Below are 22,345 nucleotides of genomic sequence, written 5' to 3'. Positions count from 1 at the left end.
GATGGTAGTTGGTCCCTGGCAACTCTAACATAAGAGGAAGGAAAGGACCTAGAGTAGAGTAGTTGTGAGCAGGAAGAGAGGAGCAGGGAGAGGAAGGTCAGACTGTTTAGCTAGCCCTTTCGGTGTATGATGGAATGTTGTAAGTCAGTTGTATTCTCGAAGACTGTTCCACTTGGAATTTCTGGTTTCCAAATTGAGCATCCTCTATAAACCATTAACCCAGTTTATTATTGTTTTAATAGTTGGCCTGTTATGCTTTGTATAGAAATAATTTCAAGTTTTTTTCTTTTTTCTTTTTAAGTTCATATGAGAGATCCCAATAATCAGCTTCACGTAATCAAAAACTTGAAGATAGCAGTAAGCAACATTATCACCCAACCACCTCAGCCTGGAGCCATTCGGAAGCTTTTGAATGATGTTGTTTCTGGCAGTCAGCCTGCAGAAGGATTAGTAGCTAATGTGATTACGGCAGGAGATTATGACCTCAACATCAGTGGTATGTAATAAGGTTTATTATTATTTTTAAAATGACGTTTTCTTTTTATTAGAAAAGGTAATTCTATAACTTGGAAATCATTCAACACTTAAGTGCTTGCTGAGTGCTAGAGCCTGGAAATACAGTGTTGAAAAAAAAGTCCTTGCTTTTAAGGAGGTTACAGTCAAGTAAGCAGGCAGCCATTCAAATAACTGAATTATGTGATTTCACTTTACTTTTTCATAATGAAAAAATTTTTTTGTAGTTCTGATTGTAAGTTAATACAAGCTCCTTGAGGGCAGGAACTTTGGCTCTTTATTTTATTCCTAGTATCTAAAGTAATGCCTAGATCATAAGCATAATATTTCTTGAATTAAAGAACTAACAGTAGATGAAAAACTATTCTCTTGTGACATTAAGTAATACTATGATTACATAAAAAGCATTAAGTTTATTATATTTTTTATCTTGCTTAGCGCTAAGTGGAGGAAATGTTTATAATATATAAATAAATATTTGATCTTAATCTGATTTGAATGGTAAATGTTTTCATAATAGGCTTGGTAGGTAAAATTATGTAATACTATGTAAAGTGAGTTAGCAGTGGTAGCTGTGACTCTTTTCCAGTATGAAAAAGATTTAATGGGGAGACATGGGATAGATTTTTAGAGGGGAAAGATTAAAAGGACATCATCTGGGAGGTCCCTGGCAGTCCAGTGGTTAGGGCAGTGCGCTTCCACGGCAGGGGAGCATGGGTTCGATCTAAGATCCTGCATGCTGCATAGTGAAGCCAAAAAAAAAAAAAAAAGAAGCACATCATCTAATTAGGATATTTTAGCAGCCTAATAAAATAATCTTCTTAGATCAGTGTAACTCATAATCTATTACTTTAACACCTCCTAATTGCATATTTAAAGATTTTCCCAAACATACAAAGAGAAGTTAAGTGGCGTGTTTTAAATCCTGAAGTTAGTTGGTTGCACTTGTATGGTTAGAAGTATTTGTAGTTTTATTTTGTTTAAATGTTTATAATTTTTCTTCTTTCTCTGTCATTTTAATTCCAGCAAGGCAAGTTAACTTAATAAGACTAAGTTTAGAAGATTATGGTTATCTTTGTAAATCAAAAGAATCCATTTTCAGGATACATATTTTAAGCAGTTCCTGGCATAACATGTTTTCAACATGAGGCAAAATTTACAGATTTCTGGGAGAAAGCGGTGGAATTTGAACTATTTCTGTCATCAATGGAAAATTCATGTTGAGATGTGAAGGGCAATGAATCAAGGGCCAGAGTTATCCAGTAGTTAATTGGATAACTTGAATAAGTCACTTATTCAGAATCAGTTTTATTCTCTGAAAACAAGAGGAATTGGCTAGATTACATCTTAAGGCCTCTTCTAGACCTTTAATCCTGTGATTCTATTTTATAGGGACTTTAACATTTTTATTATACATGCAACAAATATTTATTGATTTCCTACTGTATGCTTTGCATTGAGATCAGAGTTGAATGAGATGCTATATATAACTTCATATATTAGTCATATATCTGGTCAATAATTATAATACATTCGAATTTATAGTATCTTAAAATGACAACATGTTGTAATAGAGATATGGCATATCCAATATGCCAAAGTGCTGAGGGGCACACAGAGAAGGATTAACTATCATATTTTACAAAAATTATCTTTTTCTATACTGAAAATATTTTCCTAATCTCCAAAGCTTATATACCTTTAACATAAAAAAACTTTAATTTATCAGAATGATATATACATAGAGACGTAATGCTAAAAAGACTTGAGAGGAACAAGCAACAGTTGATCTGCTCTCTGCACCCCTGCCCCACCAACTCTTTTCTCTGGTATTCATTTCGTGTTTCTAAGTAATATTTTTATATGGCTATTTATGGCTTAATTAAAATTTTTATTTATTGATTTCTCATTATAATTGATGAAGATTTAGCTTAATTACTCCCCTTCCTCCATCTCCCTAATGCAGTTTTTATAATTTTTGATTAATACTCACTGTTTACAGTACTGTGACTGAGTATTCACTTCTTCACTGCTGAGCCAAATGTTGGGCTTTCAGTTCATTCTTTTACAGCTCTTGTTTTTTTTTCTCAGTATTTAGTAATTGCCTTTTTAAAAACAACTTGCCCAGAGTTCTTTGTATTTTTTACTAGTCCCTCAAACTTCTAATAGCCTCTCACTCAGTAAGATTTTCCCCTTGACAGATTAATTTATGAGTTAATCCATTTATTAAGATCTCTTTCCTGAAGTCTTCTCTCTTTCTACTCCAGGCATTCTCAATGGGGAATGATACCATTCCTCAGTGGGGTGAAAATTTGGTACTTGGGGAGCAAAAATATTAGATATTATAATGGTTTGTGGCTCTCCAAAGGACCACAGTCTGTAAATGGATACACAGTATATCTAAGTATCTAAGAATATTTTTAAGTATTCTTTGGGGAGAATGATCAATTAGAAAAATGTCTAAAAAGGCTCATGGGGGAGATAATGAAATAAAAGTTTCAAAACACTGTTCTACTCAGTCGTGGTCTGGTTGCTTTCCAAGGCCTGCTCCACTGCTTCCTTTCTGGAGATTTCTTTCCCTTTTCTGTAGCCTCTCATTCATATCTTTTTTGGTGTATTTTGTTGATTTGGTGAAGGACATCTCCAGCGGCTTCCTGAGAAAAGTTGTGTGGAAGTAAAATTTTTGAGGAATGAGTGTCTGAAAAGGATATTAGTAAATTGTTGTTGGCTTCTTTTAAGTCTTTAAGTTTTCTTCTATCCTATGCTTTTTCTTTCATTTGTATTATTTTTAAGTTTGTTTTGTTCTCTTTTTCATGTTGGAAACTTTCCTTAAATGTCTGGTGAGCCTTTGGCATTATTTTCTATTTCAAATTGAGGTATTATAACCCTGATTGGGCATAAAAAAGTTTGTCATCTTGTGGACTTCTTTATTGGGTGGTAAGGCTGTGAATAGGCTTGAGAGTTGCCCAGTTTTTATTACTCACAGTTATTTTTTTTTTTTGGCCACACTGCGCAGCGTGCGGGATCTCAGTTCCGTGACCAGGGATTGAACCCGCTCCCCCTGCATTGGAAGCTCGAAGTCTTAACCACTGGACCACCAAGGAAGTCCCTTCTCACTATGAATTATTTGGGGTCATTTAATTATCTTTAGAGAAAGATTCTCAAATCCGATGTCTGGTTGCCTGTATATTAGGGATTGACATATTTATTTTTTTATAGTTTATTAAAGTGGTTTGGTATGGATAGTTTATAGGAACAATGTGGTCATGATTTAGTTGTGAGAAATTTTATCTAATTATATTACTTACATTCTCAGGTCCCTGCCAACATCTCTACATAAGGAAAGATTCAGTGCCATTTGCTTTTAAAAGTGGGTGGAGGCATTACTATAGCTGAACTCCTTAGGCAGATTTTGAAAAAGAATTCCAAGTGGTTAGGACAAACTACAGAAGAAAACAGTTTGTTCAACTTCTTTCCCTGCTACTTAAGGCACCTCCCTTTAGCTTTATTTTTATGTTGGTCTTGAAGACTGGGAATGTGATATGAGGGACTGAATTCATTTTAATAAGATTCTGTCATAACAGAATACTTCTCTTTGGAGATATGAGAGTGGTTTTATCCATTGTAAATAAGATTAATTCTCTGTTTGTCTAGAAGTACGCTTCTAGTTTTTACCATTAATGTGAGTCATCATACTTTTCATGCATTCTATTTATGAAATACTTGTTGGATATTTACCTCATAAGCTTGGCTTAACAGTGCCACATTTTCTTCATCAGATTGGTCAATTCAAGCTAGTGTTCCTTAGTACAGTAATTGGAAAGACACAATGATGGAATTGAAAGAATCTTCATTATATACAGTTATTTCCTGTGGTGGTCTGTTCCAGATTGTTTACACTCCACTCCTTGCCTATTATCTTTTTTTCCGTTCAGCTACTGCTATTATTAGCATTTCTGTCTCATTTTTCTAAAACAGAGGTAACTTTTATCTATCCTATCTTCTACTGTCTATTGTGTTTACTTTTTTTTTAAGGCAATTAAAAATTTTTTTTTTAAATTTTATTATTTGGCTGCGTTGGGTCTTAGTTGCAGCACGTGGGATCTTCGTTGCAGCATGCAGGATCTTTTGTTGTGGTGTGCAGGCTCAGTAGTTGCGCTGCGTAGGCTTAGTTGCCCCGCGACATGTGGTATCTTAGTTCCGCAACCAGGAATGGAACCTGCATCCCCTGCATTGGAAGGTGGATTCTTATCCACTGGACCACCAGGGAAGTCCCTATTGTGTTTACTCTTTTTTTTTTTAAATATAAATTTGCTTATTTATTTATTTATATTTGGCTGTGTTGAGTCTTTGTTGCTGCGTTTGGGCTTTCTCTAGTTGCTGTGAGTGGGGGTTACTCTTCGTTGCAGTGTGCGGGCTTCTTATTGTGGTGGCTTCTCTTGTAGCGGAGCACGGGATCTAGGTACGCGGGCTTTAGTAGTTGTGGTGCGCTGGCTCAGTAGTTGTGGTTCGCAGGCTCTAGAGCGCAGGCTTAGTAGTTGTGGCGCACGAGCTTAGTTGCTCCGCGGAATGTGGGATCTTCCCAGACCAAGGCTCATACCCGTGTCCCCTGCATTGTCAGGTGGATTCTTAACCACTGTGCCATCAGGGAAGCTGAATGTATAGCATTTTAGACTAACACTGTCTAATAGAAATATGTAAGCCATTTACATTATTTTCAGTGTTCTGTAGCTACAATAAAGAATGTAAAAAGGGGGCATTCCCTGGTGGTCCAGTGGTTAGGACTCTGTGCTTTCACTGCCGAGCACCCAGGCTCAATCCCTGGTAGGCAAACTAGATCCCACAAGCTGCGCATTGTGGCCGGAAAAAAAAAATGTAAAAAGAAACTGGTGAAATTAATTTTAATAATATATTTAATTTAATTCCAGTTTATATATATATGTATATATACACACACACACAAATATTATCATTTCAAATGTAATAAATGGAAAATTTTATTCTTATTTTTGTATTATCTTAGAAATACAAAATATGTGTATTTTACACCTACAGCACACCTCAGTCAGACAAGCTACATTTCAGGTGCCCACTAGCCACATGTGGCTAGTGGCTACCTACTTTATTGGACTCTGATGACAATGGTGAAATTGATCATATACAGAAATCCCAATCTATGAGTCTTCAGATGACAATATCCAGGACAATTTTTCTCAAGCTCAAGAACTGATGAGTGAACAATGTATTTCTAAGAACAAGAAGAAAATACAGTATTTTCATCCAGCTAATCACTAATTTAGCAGAAAAGACTTCACACAATATTTTGAGATGATAACCTAGACCATCCCATTTTGTTAAAGGACATGTGACCGTATTCTTTCATCTTTTATGATCATAAGTTTGTGTAACAAAATTTGTAAGTGGAAAAATGCTGAAAGCAGATGTGTGTATGAAGGTAATCTGAAAGAATTAGATGATGTAGAAGTAAAAAATTTATTAGCTTGATCGTTCTGTTTGCTGTTTAGAAGTCTAAAGAATGAAAACGTTTTGCAGTGATGGAGCAAATAGAATGACCTTTTTCTTTTCAGCGAATATGAGCCATCACATTTTTCCAAAATATTGCACCTTGACTATGCAAGTGCAAGAAGAACCAGAAGTAATGATAAACTAGAAGTTGTTAGAGATGTGTTTGAATCTGGAATTGGTATTTACATGATGGATGTGTTCTAGGTTTGTGCATGATAGTTGATGAACAGTAAGTTGCATTCAAAAAACGTTGCCTAACTGAGGCATGTATCTTTAAAATGGGGAATATATGGAATACAATTTGAGTTTGCTTTACTAAAATTTATTAAAAGGTTTGTTATGGTTTTACTCTTAATTCTGTAAATAATTTGTAAAATGAATTAAAAATACAATAAAATATCAAGGGTCAGTTAGATCCAGATAGTAAATGCAGTGACTATTTTTCCTGATACACTGAGGGTTAAAAGGAATATAGTTTCAATAAAGGACAACCTGTTTTAAAAAGTCTTCTCCTGTCGTGTGTGAGAAATTTAATAATAGGGCGTAAGTAATCATGACTCTCATCTCTTTAGAATGCTTTGATTTTTGCTGATTTTTCTGAAAACACTTGATTAGAAATATTCTCTTCAAGGATAGTTCTCAAGGTTGTTGTTAAAATACAAGGTTAGTATTTCTTAGCTCTTCATATTATTTAAGATTATTTGATTTGCAAAATGCTCATAAATTTTATATGAGTTCTGGTTTTAGTTTGTTGGTGCTTTTGTAGTCTAAGATACTCTGAATTAAACCATATATTCTGATAATCACTGTGTTGTCAAGTATTTTTGACCTTGAAACTGTATTTTAAAGAATTAAATAATTATACAGCATCTAATTATCTGATTTCTTTTCCTTACTTGAATATTTTCATTCTGAAATATACTAAGTTTTGGTACTACTGTTTATCTAAAGTTATAATCTTAAGTGACAACATTGTGTGGAATTTGTAATATTTCTTAGTGCTATTTTGTTTAGTCTGAATGGTGGTTTTCTGGTACTTTCAACTTTTGTGAATGATTAGAAAGGGAAAATATGTGATTTACAGGTGTCATTTATGTTTAGGGTAGTCAGTCTTTTTCACTGGCAGATTTGGGATTTCTAATGATAGTATTTGGTTTCAGTAGAAAGAGAACCAGAGTTGCTCTAGGTCTAGCTCACTGCTGGCAGCCCTTGTTAGATATGTATTGGAACAGTAGTAACTCTGTGTCCGAAGCTACTGGCACTAAGAAGGGAACAAAGAAATGGGGAGAGAGAGAGGGCTGCATTTTATGAGTGTGAGTGGAGGATATAGAGCATTATGTTGTTTTTCAGCTCTTAGCTGCTTTCCTTACCCTTCTTACCAAGGGAAAAGTACATTCTGCATAGAGAAACTTGAACTGGTAGGATAACATGGTTGCTGTTTCAATTCCAACCAAAGAACACGTAGAGATGGAAAGGATTATGAACAAATACCGATTTCATCCCAAAATAAGTACAAGAGAATTTTTAAGGGAAGAGAATTGTCACTAAATGTTAGTCTTTTGTTAATACTAAAAAAATTAATAAACTATTTTTTTTCTACTTTCTTCAAAAATGTCACTAGAAAAAGCAAAAAAGAAGGATGCCCTAGACTTATTGACATGTAAGAAAAATAAAGGGAGACTTCTAGCCCTTCAAGGAAACATGTGGCTGAGGGAAAAACTTACCTCATCAACCTGAATGTGACCTACCTGAAGGATAAAACCCACTTCTGCCATATACATTTAGAAGATTTTCCTGTGCTCCTTATATTCTTTGTTGAGTACCGAGTGTTTTCTTGCACCAGTATTTAGAAAGTATTTTTTCCGTTTAAGAACTCCTACATGTGTGTACTTGCTATTTTTCTTTTTAATTTTAGTTATGTAGACATTTATATTGTTCCAAAGTCAAAACTGTGAAACAAGGTACATTTGCAGAGGTCTAGCTTCTGTTCAGGCCCTTCACCTTTCTTATCTGTTCTTTCTTCTTTCTCTGACACATGATGGCATTTGTTGGTGGCATTTATCCTTCTGTTATTTCTCTTTGACAATATAAGCTAATACATGTGTGGCTTTCTGTATCTTCTTCCCTTTCACAAAAATGTATACTTTTCTGCTGTTGTCTTTTTTCACTTAATGTATCCTGGGAGCACTTCATAGTAATATATAGAGATTTTCCCCTTTCCCTTAAAGCTGCATAGTGCCTCCATTTAATGTCCCCTCCGATGGACATGTAGGTTTTCTAGTCTTTTATTCCAGATAGTGTTGCAATGGATAGCTGTTTTGGAAGACCTAATTTGTTTATTCAGAACTCCCCAGCACACCGTGAAACAAACCCCTTTTCATATGTCTACATTTTATATGTCTACATATGTCTTCATGTGTCTACATATGTCTACAACTTACTGTTATTTGTTAATTTGTTAATAATTTGTTAATGTTGCATCATTGAAGCAACAAACAGAAAAATAATCAAAGCTGATAAAGTCATTTCCCCCATCTATGGAGATTCCTTCTTCTTTAACCAAAATTTTCATTATCTAATCTTTATATTTTCTTGGCATTGGATTAAATGAAAATTAATACTAATTTTCAAGATAGAGACTACTTTTGATTCATTTGGGAGAGAAGATATATTTACTGGTTGGTAAGAAAATTGCTTTCCTGTTTTAACAGACTAATCCTTGTCATTCATTCTCCGATTTTTGCCACTTTTCATATATAGTGTACTGTTTCTGGGAATGTTTTTCCTCTTTTATAGCAATGAACATGAGATTTTTGTAATAGCCCTCCTAAACAATATGTGGATTATTCTCATAGGCATTTCTTGCAATTAAAGTTTTTTTGTATATATGGCACCAGGTTGGATATGCTATTCGGTCAAAATGAATAGCTTTTTTTCTTCAACCTCCCCAGTCGTTTAATGTAGTATTATAATGTAAACAGAAAATATACTTGCTGTGTTTTCAGTGATTCTAAGAATAAGACAAAAAAGTACACAAGGTTTTATAGTCAGCATAAGTAAATAGAAATGGAGTATCCTTTTAGTAAAACTGTGATTTAGATAATCTGCTTAAACCTAATGAAATGACTAAGTTTAACTAAATTCAAATTTTTAACATTAGAATAGTTTTAATGTAAAATGCTTAGCATGGAGCAAGAGAGATTTGAAATTTTAAGAATCACATCATATACGTGTATACAAAAAGTGAAAACACACATCTTTGTATTTGATTATAAGGTAAGTATGCTTTGAAATTCCATTTGAAGAGCCTTAGTTGCTATCATACTCAAGTAATCAAATTATAAAGTAGGGTTTGTCAGCCTCACCACTGTTGACATTTTGAACAAATAATTGTTTGCTGGGGTCGGGTGGTGCTGTCTTGTTCTCCTCATTGTAGGCTGTACTGCATCATTCCATCATTCCTGACCTATTTCCCTAGATGCCAGTAGCACCCCCTCCCTATCCCTAGTTGTGACAGCTCAGAGTATCTCCTGACATTGCCAGATGTTTCCTGGGGGTCACGCTCACTCTTGGTTGAGGACCACTGTTCGGAAATAATACCATTTATGAAAAGGAGCTACTTATGACAACATGACTAGTGGCAGGGATACAAAACTTCAGTTCTAAAATCTGATTATTCATGTAGGTAACATTGAAAGCATTAATAAGTAAGCTGTGGGATCATTGGGTAGGTTTAGGAATACGTCAGTTTTATTTTTGCAAGTATATATACTGCCATGTATAAATGGCAGTGTGTGTATGGCTTATACACATACATCACATATGTATCTTAAAGCAAAAGTGGAAAATGCTTGTGTATTGCTAGAAATGATGTTTCATACCTTTTAGGAAAATGGACTTGAAATTTTGTCTGTTGTAAACTGATTCTACTGAGGAATTTTAACTGGTTTATTCATTGTTAATTTTAGCTACTACTCCATGGTTTGAATCTTATAGAGAGAACTTTCTTCAATCGATGCCAGCATCAGATCATGAATTTCTGAACCACTATTTAGCATGTATCCTTTGACTTTTATGTTCTCTTAAAATCAAATGTTTTGGAAGTTATTAATCTCAGAAAGAGTTATATGAAGGCAAAATTGTTGAGAGGATATAGAGATGGAGAAATTATTTTTTATTGATGATGCTACAGGTTTTATTGCTTTCTTTGTTAAATGGCATCCTAGATACAAGACTGGTGTAACTAATTTTTGATTAAAAAATAAGAATACTAAGGGCTTGGTTATTTTTCTTTATCACCCAACTTGAAAATTTCATGCTTAATATGTTTTTAAGCTATTTTAGAAAGAAAAAATGTAAACTGTCGGTGTTAACTGCTTTTGCTGATTGCCTCAAAATTAATTGCTTATGCAAAAGCTCATATTTAAAAAGTTATCCATTTTTTTTTAGTAATCTGTTTTATAGCTATTAACCTACTTTGACAGTTATGACTTTCATTTTCTTAATGCAGTTACAGTGAAAAGTTGAGATGGGATAGAATATGAGATCACAGTGAGATGGAATGGAGAGAAGTAAGATTCAGCAGAATTTTTCATTATGTTGATAGTTGCACAATTTTCATATTGTCCATTTTTTCATGGATTTCCTTATTACATATATAAATGATCTAAAAAACTACCAACAGAATAGCTTTACTATTTAGAACCTTGAATTACTTAGAAATGTTGAAGAAATTATCAGTGTTTTATGCTTGCAGGAAAACCTGTAAAATCAGATTCTTTTTAGCTCAAAAAATATCTCCCTAAAGTTTATATTAATAGGATATTTATTATTAAGTGATAAGTGGTAATTACCTTAATATGATTTACAAGGTATGTTGGTGACATCGTCTAGTGAAGCTGAACCTATGGAACAGTTTTCAAAGTTGTCACAAGAACAGCATCGAATTCAGCACAACAATGATTATTCCTACCCCAAGTGGTTTATACCAAATACACTTAAATATTATGTACTTTTACATGATGTAAGTGCAGGAGATGAACAGAGGTAAGCTTTTTTTATTTTTTAAATTTTAAGTAATTTCCTGTTAAATGAGTTAATGTTAATTTGGACATGGCTTAAGTTTTTGATATATTTTTCATTCAAGAAAGTAAAAATTAATTAATAAAACATTTAACTATATCTCTTATTTGGAGTTATATTCAACAGCTACATCATTTTATGTTAGATTTCATATGCTTACCCAAAATTTTCTTTCAATGTATGTCTCTATTATTGTAATCTTTGTTCACAAGTGCTTGCCATTTTATACCTATAGGTCTTCACTGTTATTTCTTACTTTGTATAATATTATTTCTCATTTTTTCTCTTTTCTCTTTTCCAGTTTTCCTCTGACTTTTCACTTCCTGGCTTATAGGCACTGCTTTTTTCACTCTTCACTTTCTCATCATTTTATATTTTTAGCCTTGATGTTTTTCACAGTCTGAGAAACATCCAAGCACTTCTTTCTTATGTTCCCTTTAATGTTCATTATTAGTGATTTGCCATAGTCCTTTTATCTTTGGGATAAGAGAATAGATATCTTTAAAGATGAGTTCTTGAAAAATAAGATCATATTAAAACAATTTTACTTTTGTGGCTTTGCAGTTTATTTTGAATTTTGGTTCAAGATGTGGATCAAATTAATCTGTTGTTTCAAATTGTTACTCTGATATGTCAATGCTGTTTAGGATATGCAATTAAATAATTATTTCTTGCCCTTGTTATGAGCACAATCCATCGTTTTAAAATAAATTTTCCTCTCTAAGACCACAGAATTGTTCTGAGGGTTACTAATCTTTAGGATTTTTTTGACATCATAAACAATCTGTAGCCTATTGGATAAAGTGTACTATATAAATAGAAATAATTTGAACTGGCTATTAAAATTAGTTTCTATCATTTGAATATGGTATATATCTTCCACATTGGATGGTTATAACTAGGATATTTAAGTGATAATTGCAGTATTAGATCAGTGGTTCTTATGCTTAGCAGTGTCATTGGTAAAGCAAGTAGATGTTTAGTTTTTTGTACTTGAGTGTATATACATACACATATACTTATATCTGTGTTTATACAAATTTATAACTATTTTATTTATTCAGCTTTCATTTTATAGTGTGTAATATGATTTAATTATTTGTTAGGCTTGTTATTTGTATAGTATTAGCTTCTGCATTTGAATGTGATATAGGATTATCCATGTGCTTTTTGGTTAAAAAAAAAAAAGCTATTTAAATTAGGTTAGCTCTATGTACCAAAATTTCATTTTCCATCAGAATGTACTGTTTGATTCTTAGGCTGACTTATCATTTGAAGTATCTTGTCTCCCACTAACTAGCAAGTCTAGTTAAGTAAAAGTAAGGAAATCAAGTGGTTTTTGTTGTATCTGAGATTAGCTCATTGGATCCAGCTATTACAAATTTTGCAAGAAAAAGGGTGGATTTTTATATAATAAATATTTTGGCTGCTTTTCTTGCGTTTTCTCTTTTTTCCTCCTCTGAACTGTGTCCCTTTGGAGGCAGCTAAGGGAAGGGTAAACTCTAGCAGTGAAAGATGATTTTTTGGGGGGTGCTATACTTTTTTATGTTAGCACTTACATTTTTTGATAAATGTCTGTTCTCTAAGACAGAATTTCGCAAAGTTTTATTTCCTGAAGACTAGTTCACATAGTTGAAAGAGTTTCTGATCTATAAGTTTGAAGCCACTCTTTGGAAATTCACCAGTACCTATTAGCAAATGGAAGGCTCTGAGGTGGTCTGCTGCAAAAGAAACTGGTTGGCTTGCTTACTGTAGTTCCCCAAACTAGTCTGACCACCAAAAGTTTCTGTTTGACTAACATAAAAGTATCTTGCAAAATTTTATTCCATGACGCATACTTTGGTAACTGTGCTTTAAGGTGATAACCAAGCTAGCTAAATTTCAGTTAGGATCATGAACTTTTAGTTTTTTTAACTATTCTACCTCTAACTTTTTGTTCTTTTTGGGGGACTATTTTTTCATGGTTTTTGTATTATTTTAATATCTGTTATTGCCTAAGGTCTGCTCCCCATTGGCTACAAACTTTTTCATTTTTTATTTTAGAGCTGAATCAGTTTATGAAGAAATGAAACAGAAATATGGAACTCAGGGTTGCTATTTACTTAAAATTAATTCTCGAACACCTAATCGAGCGTCAGATGAACAGATACCAGATCCTTGGAGTCAGTATCTCCAGAAAAATAGTATTCAAAACCAGGTATATGTAAAAAACAACAATGAAGCAAACTACAAAAGCTGTATTTCAGTTTTATGGCTAATGGTATCACTGTAGAATTTGTAGAATTACTAATAGTTATTTTGTGGAATCTGGCTAGTTTTGATCCATCAGTATGTGAGCTCTTAAGTCAGTAGTTCAGAAGCTGTTTTTAACTAACTGCAGTAATCCCTTATGTGTATACCTTTCAGGTATATAATATCAGTGTTAATTGATTGTTTTCTTAAAAGATGAAAAGTAGGGACTTCTCTGGCAGTCCAGTGGTAAAAACTCCACGCTTCCACTGCAGGGGGCGTGGGTTTGATCCCTGCTCTGGGAACTAAGATCCCATCCTGCATGACGTGTGGCCCAGCCAAAAAAAAAAAAGAGAGAAAAAAAATGATGAAAAGTGAATTATACATTAAGAATTGAATTAGATTGACTAAACATGTAGAGAATAGAATTTTTGGCTTGTACATTTAATTCATTATGAATGCTTACAGTCAATTCTTTATTATCCACATGCTCTGGGGTTGCCTTCCTTCATTTTCAACATGCTGTTCTTATGGCCACCTTTTGGAGCTCATACTTTTTAGGTGGGTGGGCTTTTTTCCCTAACTTTCCTCTGATTTTCTCTTCTTTTGAATTTCCAGGAAGTTTTGTTTCTTCCTAATCAACTCTTCTAATATAGAGTTCTAGACTAATGTTAATTGTTGTCTGTTGGCTAATGCATGTGGGTGTAAGGTTTCACATTCTGTCCAACTTTTAAGGTAGAACTTTATGCTACTTGGTAGTGGTCAAATGCCAAGTTCCTATGCTTAGTTCAGATAATCAAGAGTTCACTGTTTTTTGTTTAGAAAGAGGATTTCTTAAGTAAATGGAAAATATATTTTGTACAGTTAAACTACATTACGTACTTGATGTGATATTATTTTAAGAAATATGAATTAGAAAGTTCTTGTAGTTTTTGATGTTCTAATATAAATATTGTTCAATACTCTATTTGCCTTACTTTTCTTTCTTATATATGGAATTTTTAATCCAGTTTTACTCACTTTAATATTGAGATAATTGTTGACCTTCTTTAAGATAATGCTGGGGAAAGGTGTCTGAGAGAAAAGAACCAGTTGGATGTGAAGGAGCTTTAAATGGTGTTTCAGGGCCACACTCAGAATAGGAATAGTATTGAAATATTCAATTTAGAATCCAGCCATCTTAGGTTGGGAAAGGGAACATAATAAGTCAGATTATCCAGTTGGAGAACTTTAAATAGAAGACAGAGCTATAGAAATTCTACAGCTTAGAATCCTATAAGCCCAGGATTGAAGGATAGTTTAAAGGTTGTCAAATCCAACCCCTGTTCTAATGCTTTAATTTCCTTTAAACCTATAAATGACCTCATCTAGTAAAAGTACTCATTGTCTTCTCAGGTGACCTGTTCCATGTCTGAGCAGCTTGAGGATCAACCAGAATTTTTCTCCCTTTGCTTGTACTCAATCCTATAGGGACCATATCAGTTTTCCATTAAGACAACTTTCAAATTATAGAAGATAGCTCTCATGTCTTTTAAAATATTTTTCTAGGCTAAATATACTGTTTTTTCAACTCTTTCTTAAATGTTGTTTTTAGACTGTTTCTTGTCCTGATCACGTTCCTCTTATTAAGTTCTAGTTTATATATTTTTCTCGAAATCTGGCACTCAGAATAATACCTCATAGTATTAGTGGTCTCATGCAGTAGTCTGGGTATTTTTAAAGTTTTTTTTGTTGGCTGAAATCAGTGCCCTTTTTACAAGTAAACATTGCTTTGGATATTTTTCCAAAACACTTCTGTGTATCCAGAATGCACTCCAACCTATTAACGCTGCATCTGTGATCCAGCAGATTCCATACCATCCTTCTTTTTTTTTTTTTTTTTTTTTTGCGATATGTGGGCCTCTCACTATCGTGGCCTTTCCCGTTGCCGGACGCGCAAGCTCAGCGGCCACGGCTCACAGGCCCAGCCGCTACGCGGCATGTGGGATCCTCCCAGACCGGGGCACGAACCCGTATCCCCTGCATCGGCAGGCGGACTCTCAACCACTGCGCCACCAGGGAGGCCCCATCCTTCTTTTTTTACCTCTGCTTGACTCTAGTAGTCTATCTGTCTTACCATTATTCTACATAGATATATATACAGGTATTCATATAAGCATGTGCATATCACATATAAACAGAAAAACTGAGAACTAACTCGAATTCAGAAGAATTAGGATAGTAGGTTGCATGTGAAACAGAATTTAAAAATATAGTAGGTGTGGATTGAAGTGATAGAATATGATACATGGAAGAAGTTAAGAATTTGGAGGATTGGAAGAAAAGAGTTGCTGTAGCAAAAAAAAATGAGATTTACCATAGTTGTTGATGAATTTGATGGTATCTTAAACATGATTAAATATAAACATTAATGCTGTTTAACTTTTATTTTGATAGGAATCATATGAAGATGGCCCTTGTACTATAACTTCAAATAAGAATTCTGATAGTAACTTGCTTTCATTGGATGGATTAGATAACGAAGTCAAAGGTCTTGATATACTTTCTCTAAGTTTCTCTTTTGATTGAAAATATGCACTGTTGTTAAATCTTTATACGTAAAAGATGGGGGAATTTTCATGATGAAAAAGATAATGGACAGGTTAGCTTTTCCTCTGAAGATTTTATTGAGTTATTTGAGTTTGATGTTTTTTGACATTTAAAAATTTGTTTTTTAAGAGTAATATATCAGGCTTCATAAAAAATTTTTTGGTTAGAAAGCAAGGGAAGATATTATGTGTAGCATTAATTATTCCCCCAATTCACATGATTTTGAGAGCTTTATTTTTGTATTTTAAATTACAGTTTAGACAGTGATAGCGTTAAAAATTTGTTATAATTTTTCTTATTGGTTAGTTATGCTATTTAAAAATAATTCTTTATATTTTAACATTATTTTTCTTCATTTCTTTACATGAATTAAAAAATTTCTATTACACGTAACAGGTATTAACCCAGCTCCTAAAATTTTAGGGGGAAAACTTTAATGTTATTGTTTTAGATTTCTTAAGGCATACAGAAAGATAAACAGTTCCAACATTCTTTCTTTTCTTTAGTAATATGGTAGTAATATCACAATTTTCTGTTGTTTTCTGAGAGTAAAAGAAAGATCTGTTTTTCAGTAGATGGCTTACCAAACAACTTTAGAACTCACCCGCTTCAATTGGACCCATCTGGCGACTCTTCTAACAACATTGATGGCCCAGATCATGTAAAATCTGCTTCATCATTACATGAAACAAAGAAAGCAAATGCTGGAATTATTCATGGTGCATGTTTAACCCTTACTGATCATGATAGAATTCGACAGTTTATACAAGAGTTCACATTTCGGGGCCTCTTGCCACATATAGAGAAAACAATTCGGCAATTAAATGATCAGGTAAGATTTAATTATTTGCACTAGTATTTTAAAAAATTTCAGTAAATAGTAAACTTGAGAATATAGTAGTATAAGTTATTTAAAGAATTTAAGTTTTTGTTTTAAAAATAGACCAATATTAGGGTTTATTAACATTACTATCAGTGATGAAATTCTGTTAAATCCTAGAAGAGGCTTATTTATTTTCACTAGGGATTTCGTCAGCATTTTGGACAGTTTTCTTTAAATCAGTGTTGTTAAAATGCACATTTGCTCACTCTTAAAACTTTAGTTATTTAGAATTTTTTCTTTTGTATGTAAAAGAAAAATACTAAATTCTTATATTTGTCAATATGTTTAATCTTTTTTCTTAGCTAATATCAAGAAAAGGTTTGAGTCGATCTCTATTTTCTGCAACTAAAAAATGGTTTAGTGGCAGTAAAGTTCCAGAAAAGAGCATTAATGAGCTAAAAAATACATCTGGATTGCTGTGAGTAAAATATTATTGTTTTTAGTTTTTCTGTATTTAACTCTGATTAGTGTTTGACTATATGATGTTCTGCAAAAAATGACTGTCTCTTTAGTTTCTTAGTTTCATATTGGTCAAAGCTGGGGTAGATAAGAATAGTGACCATAAGTAAATTATATTAAATTAAAAAACTATAAGTATTTGGATATCTAAAAATAAACAATAAGGAGGGTCACTTTATTTTAGGTCTGTTTTCCTATTTGTAAAAAGATGGAGTTAGATTAAGTATTCATTAATAACTCTATATTAAAGTATTGAGGTCTAATAATTCTAAGACATGGCATATATTTAGAAATTTTGTTTAATATAAAATCCTGTTTTAGGGGAAAATAAAATCCATTTTAGATTTTCTTTTTTTTTTTCTGCTGTACATAAAGGTGAGTCACATGGAATTGATGATTTATTTACTTCATAATTTGACAATAGAGAAAATGCTTGCCTCCTGTTGAGAAGTTCTCAGTATAGGGATATAAATTATATAAATAAGGATGTAACTATCTGTTTCCGAATATCTTTGAGAAATGACACTCTTGGAGGTAGAATTCTTATCAAACAGGATCAGTTTTTCTCATGTTTTGGACAGTTAGGCATCTTTTTAGACATTTTATAATATTTAATGGTTTAAAGGTCATAAATTGTAAATTCCTTTCTTAACTTAATTTGTATTTACAGGTATCCACCAGAAGCTCCAGAGCTTCAAATCAGGAAAATGGCTGACTTATGTTTTTTGGTGCAGCATTATGATTTGGCTTACAGTTGCTATCATACTGCAAAGAAAGATTTTCTTAATGATCAAGCAATGCTTTATGCAGCTGGTGCCTTGGTTGGTATTCTGTAGTATTATAATTTCTTGCTTCTGCTACCATAAATGACTTAGAAATTTTTATTTATGAAATGGCAAGCAAAATACCTAGGGATAAGTTGTACTCAAATAGCATACAATGCTTTATAGGTTTTGAATTCATTTATGATAACTTGATGAATTTCTCTTAAACTAGTGCATTGAAACATGGTCATATGTAAGGGTTGGTTTCTTAGATCTGATTAGTACTTTCTATTTAATTTGAATTACAGTTTTCACTGTATTCACAGTATAAAATTTTTTTTTTAGAAGATGCTTTTTGATCTCTTAAAATGATTTAAAATTGTTTGAAATGTTTTCTTCTGATCTAAGACTATATTTTGGTTAAGAACATGTGCTTTGGTGTGAGACAGACTTTCATACATTGGGGGAAAACTTGTTAAATCCACTTTTAGGATGAATAAACATTTTTCTGCAACAGTTTTTAAAATAGAAGATAAAATACAGAAATAATTTAATTATCTAAAAAAAAGAATTAATTATCTAAAAACTGAGATATGATTAAAGCCTTTATCCTGACAGACTATATAAGTTCCATGACAGTATGAACCATATCTGTTTCAGAATACCTCTGTATCCTCAGCACCCAGCAGTGTCTGCTCAAAAATTTATTGAAGAAACTGAATGAAAATATGTGATTTTCACGTGAAAAAATTTTCTACAGCTCTGAAACATCATGTTTTCTTAACTAGTTTATATTTTAACTAATATACATAATGATATACATAGGGGTCTATATTATACCAAAAAATCTAATATGTATTATATATATGGTATAATATTATATAAAAATACATTATATTTGCTATATGTGAACTATATATACTGCATATATATACATCAATAAAAGTGTACTAAGAAAAAATCCTGTAAGAAAAATAGGCCCCAATTCTAAGTTATTTTCTAATTTCATTCTACAAGAAATTACAAATCAGTATACGCAGAAACCGACAATTTCTAAGGATACAGTGAGAACATTCAGAATGATCACCCCAGGTTACTGCACGATCTTCAATAATCAACCATTAAATCATTTTTTATAGTCTACAGTAATGGATTAATACATTTCACAAAGAATTTCATTAAGAACTGGAGTGATCTACTTAACCTTCAGCTGGTTATGACAAATTTAACTACAGAAAAACCGTATTTCTCCAAGAATTCCTATTATTGGTTTCACCGTGATACATCTTTTAACTTAAATAACTAAGTATCTTCTTAATTATCATCGAAAAAGCCAGGCAATATAGTCTGTTATCAGTTAGCTACTATGTGACTGGTAAATAGGAAAGAGATATCAGTGCAAATAAAATTCATCTTAGGCAAGTTATTGAACATGTCTAAGCCTTAGTTTTCTCATCTGTAAAATGGGAATCCTAATGGCATAGGGTTAGATAAGGTATAAGGTTTGTAAAGTGCCTAGCACACTATCATATATATAATAAGCTGTCAGTAAGCATTGGCTATGTTAGTTTTTGTAATCAGTATAAAACCTGGGTGTTTCAGAAAGAATTTTCTATGTTTGTTGACTTATAACCTTTTAATGTAATTGAAAAGTTGTCATAAATATATTTATAATCTGCTTTCTGTGCTTAGAAAAGAGTATAAACTAGCACTGTTACTTTCTACATAGTTATTTAATTAAACAAGAAGTTTATTTAAACAAGATGCTTAAGTTGAAGGAAAAACTATAGGATTCATTTCTTTTAATTTATCCCTATTTAAAGACAGGTTGCCCTACATATAATAGCTATGTACAAAAAAGGGGTAAAATTGTCCTTGGTTTTACAATGATAAATGAAAAACATTAAAATTCTCCTTGCAACAAGGTATGCAGGGATTTTTATGTTTTTGTTGTTGTTGTTGTTAAACAGTGAGAGCAAAATAACTTGCTGAGTATGCTATCCCATCTCCATTTGATGTCGATCAAAACATACCACTGGCCATTTAGTTTAAAAAAATGCAGTATGCTTTTGCACATACACCAGTTACTTTATGTACAGTAAAGGAATAGGGAAGGGGAAAATGAAAGAGCAGAGAAACTATATTGTAGTAGTCAGGATGTGGTGGAACCAAGTTGAAGTTTTCTAATTGAGAAAGTCTTGGTCTGGAGGAACAGAATTCTGAAGTAAAGTAGCAGGTTCCATTTTTAGTAGATACCTCCTGTCTGCTGCTGAAACACATCAATTGTATCTTCAGCCTCCATTTCCAACTGTGCAGGTGTGTCTGTTTCATTGATTGGCTGCCCATCAAATCAGAATCTGATCTGCCTCATTGACAACCCCTGTTGTTCATAATAGGCTTTCATTAGTTTACTAAGTGGTGTATGCCTCTTAAACTGCACCTCAGAACCGTCTTGCCCCACCACCCTCAAATTTATATGATCGTTGTTCTTAGTCTTGACCCCTTCCTTCCGCTTTCGTTGGCCATGGCGAGCGCTGGAGTCTCCTCAGCTGCCTTTTCTCAAACGAGGTCTGCCCTGTACCGGCACACAAGCAGCGCAGAAGGAGGAACAGCAGCCGTGGAGGAGGGAGAGGGCCCGTGCCCCTCGTGAGCTCCCTCCCCCACACCCTGCGTGCCTACGTAATTTTTTTTTTTTTTTTTTTTTTGCGGTACGCGGGTCTCTCACCATTGGGGCTTCTCCCGTTGCGGAGCACAGGCTCCGGGTGCGCAGGCTCAGCGGCCATGGCTCACGGGCCCAGCCGCTCCGCGGCATGTGGGATCTTCCCAGACCAGGGCACGAAGCCGTGTCCCCTGCATCGGCAGGCGGACTCTCAACCACTGTGCCACCAGGGAAGCCCCCCTACGTAATCTTTTTAAAGACAAGCAAGCTTGTCTTTAAGCTTGTGGAAAGAATAAAAATACATAAGAACTCTACTTCATTGATAATTAGCATGTAGATACTTATTTAATAACTGCCATCTCTTTTGCATTTAATACTATGTCTATAAAAATAAAATAGGTGATTTTAAACTGTAAAACTAAAATAGCAAAATTACATTACTATTTTGTATTTTTTAGTATTTTGTTGTTGTTGTTGTGGGGGGTAGGAGTTTATTAATTATTTATTTTTGCTGTGTTGGGTCTTCGTATTTGTGCCAGGGCTATCTCTAGTTGTGGCAAGCGGGGGCCACTTTTCATCGCGGTGTGCGGGCCTCACACTGTCGCGGGCCTCTCGTTGCGCAGCACAGGCTCCAGATGCGCAGGCTCAGTAGTTGTGGCTCTCGGGCCTAGTTGCTCCACGGCATATGGGATCCTCCCAGACCAGGGCTCGAACCCGTGTTCCCTGCATTGGCAGGCAGATTCTCAACCACTGCGCCACCAGGGAAGCCCTATTTCTTAGTATTTTTAATTTTAAAAAGTCAGCTAACTTTTAAAAAACCTTCAGGAACTGAAAATACGTTACCTTTATGAATAAGAGTGTTTGAAAAATTATGTGAATTGTCCTTGGCTAGACAGTCTCTGGTCTTATAGTCATCTAATATGAGCTAATATAAAATCACAAACACTTAAATGTTATTTCATCATTTATAAGTTTATAATTTCAAAATTATACACAATGCATCTGCAAATTGAAAGTTTGGTAAAATCTTAGAAAAGTATGACAAAAACTTTCTATGATTTTATGGTACTTAAGCTTTTTCATTTCTATCTGCATCTGATAAATACTGCATTTAAATCATTTAGATGGAGGCATATTAGTAGCAGCTATATGAGACAAGACAGTTTAACACTGGAAAATAAAGGCATAGCTGCTGTAGCGTAATATATGCATACCTAAAAATCTTTGTAGTCTAGAATAGCTGCCCTGAAAATAATAGGCCTTAGAGAAAAACAGGGCTGGGAGAGTCTCGTAAAACCTATGTATGTTTGTAACCAGAGCATAAAATGTTTGTGTGAGGCAGGTTAGCATGGCAGGAGGTTATCTCAAGGAATAAAAAAAGTACGCAAAAACAATATGTGAACACTGGGGTGGGGAAGAGGAACTTGTAACCAGTGTAATTGCCATGAAGGTGAGCATGGAAGGAAGCGCAGCCTGCCTTAAACCAAGAACTGTGCAAGGCTGGGAGCATAAGTCTCTAGAGAGGCCCCCTCCAGCCCCCCAACCACACACAGATATGAAGTGTAGTCATTTGTTTTATATTTTCTTAAAATACAGATTAAAAAAAAGCTCCTGCTTGAGCAACAGCTAAGCTCAGAGCTT

General features: G+C 33.7%; 1 protein-coding gene across 3 annotated transcripts in view; it reads left to right on the top strand.

The window, feature by feature from the left end:
- TRAPPC8 (trafficking protein particle complex subunit 8) overlaps positions 1 to 22,345 on the top strand; it is a 92,270-nt gene that overhangs the window by 6,471 nt on the left and 63,454 nt on the right. For all 3 annotated transcript variants that reach the window (XM_007455161.1, XM_007455162.1, XM_007455163.1), the window contains exons 2-9: positions 302 to 496; positions 10,008 to 10,097; positions 10,911 to 11,085; positions 13,165 to 13,318; positions 15,787 to 15,880; positions 16,515 to 16,771; positions 17,125 to 17,240; positions 17,952 to 18,102. In XM_007455161.1, the coding sequence (XP_007455223.1) occupies positions 302 to 496; positions 10,008 to 10,097; positions 10,911 to 11,085; positions 13,165 to 13,318; positions 15,787 to 15,880; positions 16,515 to 16,771; positions 17,125 to 17,240; positions 17,952 to 18,102 (1,232 nt within the window). The remainder of the gene's footprint in view (positions 1 to 301; positions 497 to 10,007; positions 10,098 to 10,910; positions 11,086 to 13,164; positions 13,319 to 15,786; positions 15,881 to 16,514; positions 16,772 to 17,124; positions 17,241 to 17,951; positions 18,103 to 22,345) is intronic.

The sequence above is a fragment of the Lipotes vexillifer genome, unplaced genomic scaffold (genome assembly GCF_000442215.2).
Source record: "Lipotes vexillifer unplaced genomic scaffold, Lipotes_vexillifer_v1.1 scaffold90, whole genome shotgun sequence".
Taxonomy (NCBI): Eukaryota; Metazoa; Chordata; class Mammalia; order Artiodactyla; family Lipotidae; genus Lipotes; species Lipotes vexillifer.
Note: the sequence above shows the minus strand (reverse complement) of the source record. Positions and strands in the feature narration are given on the sequence as shown.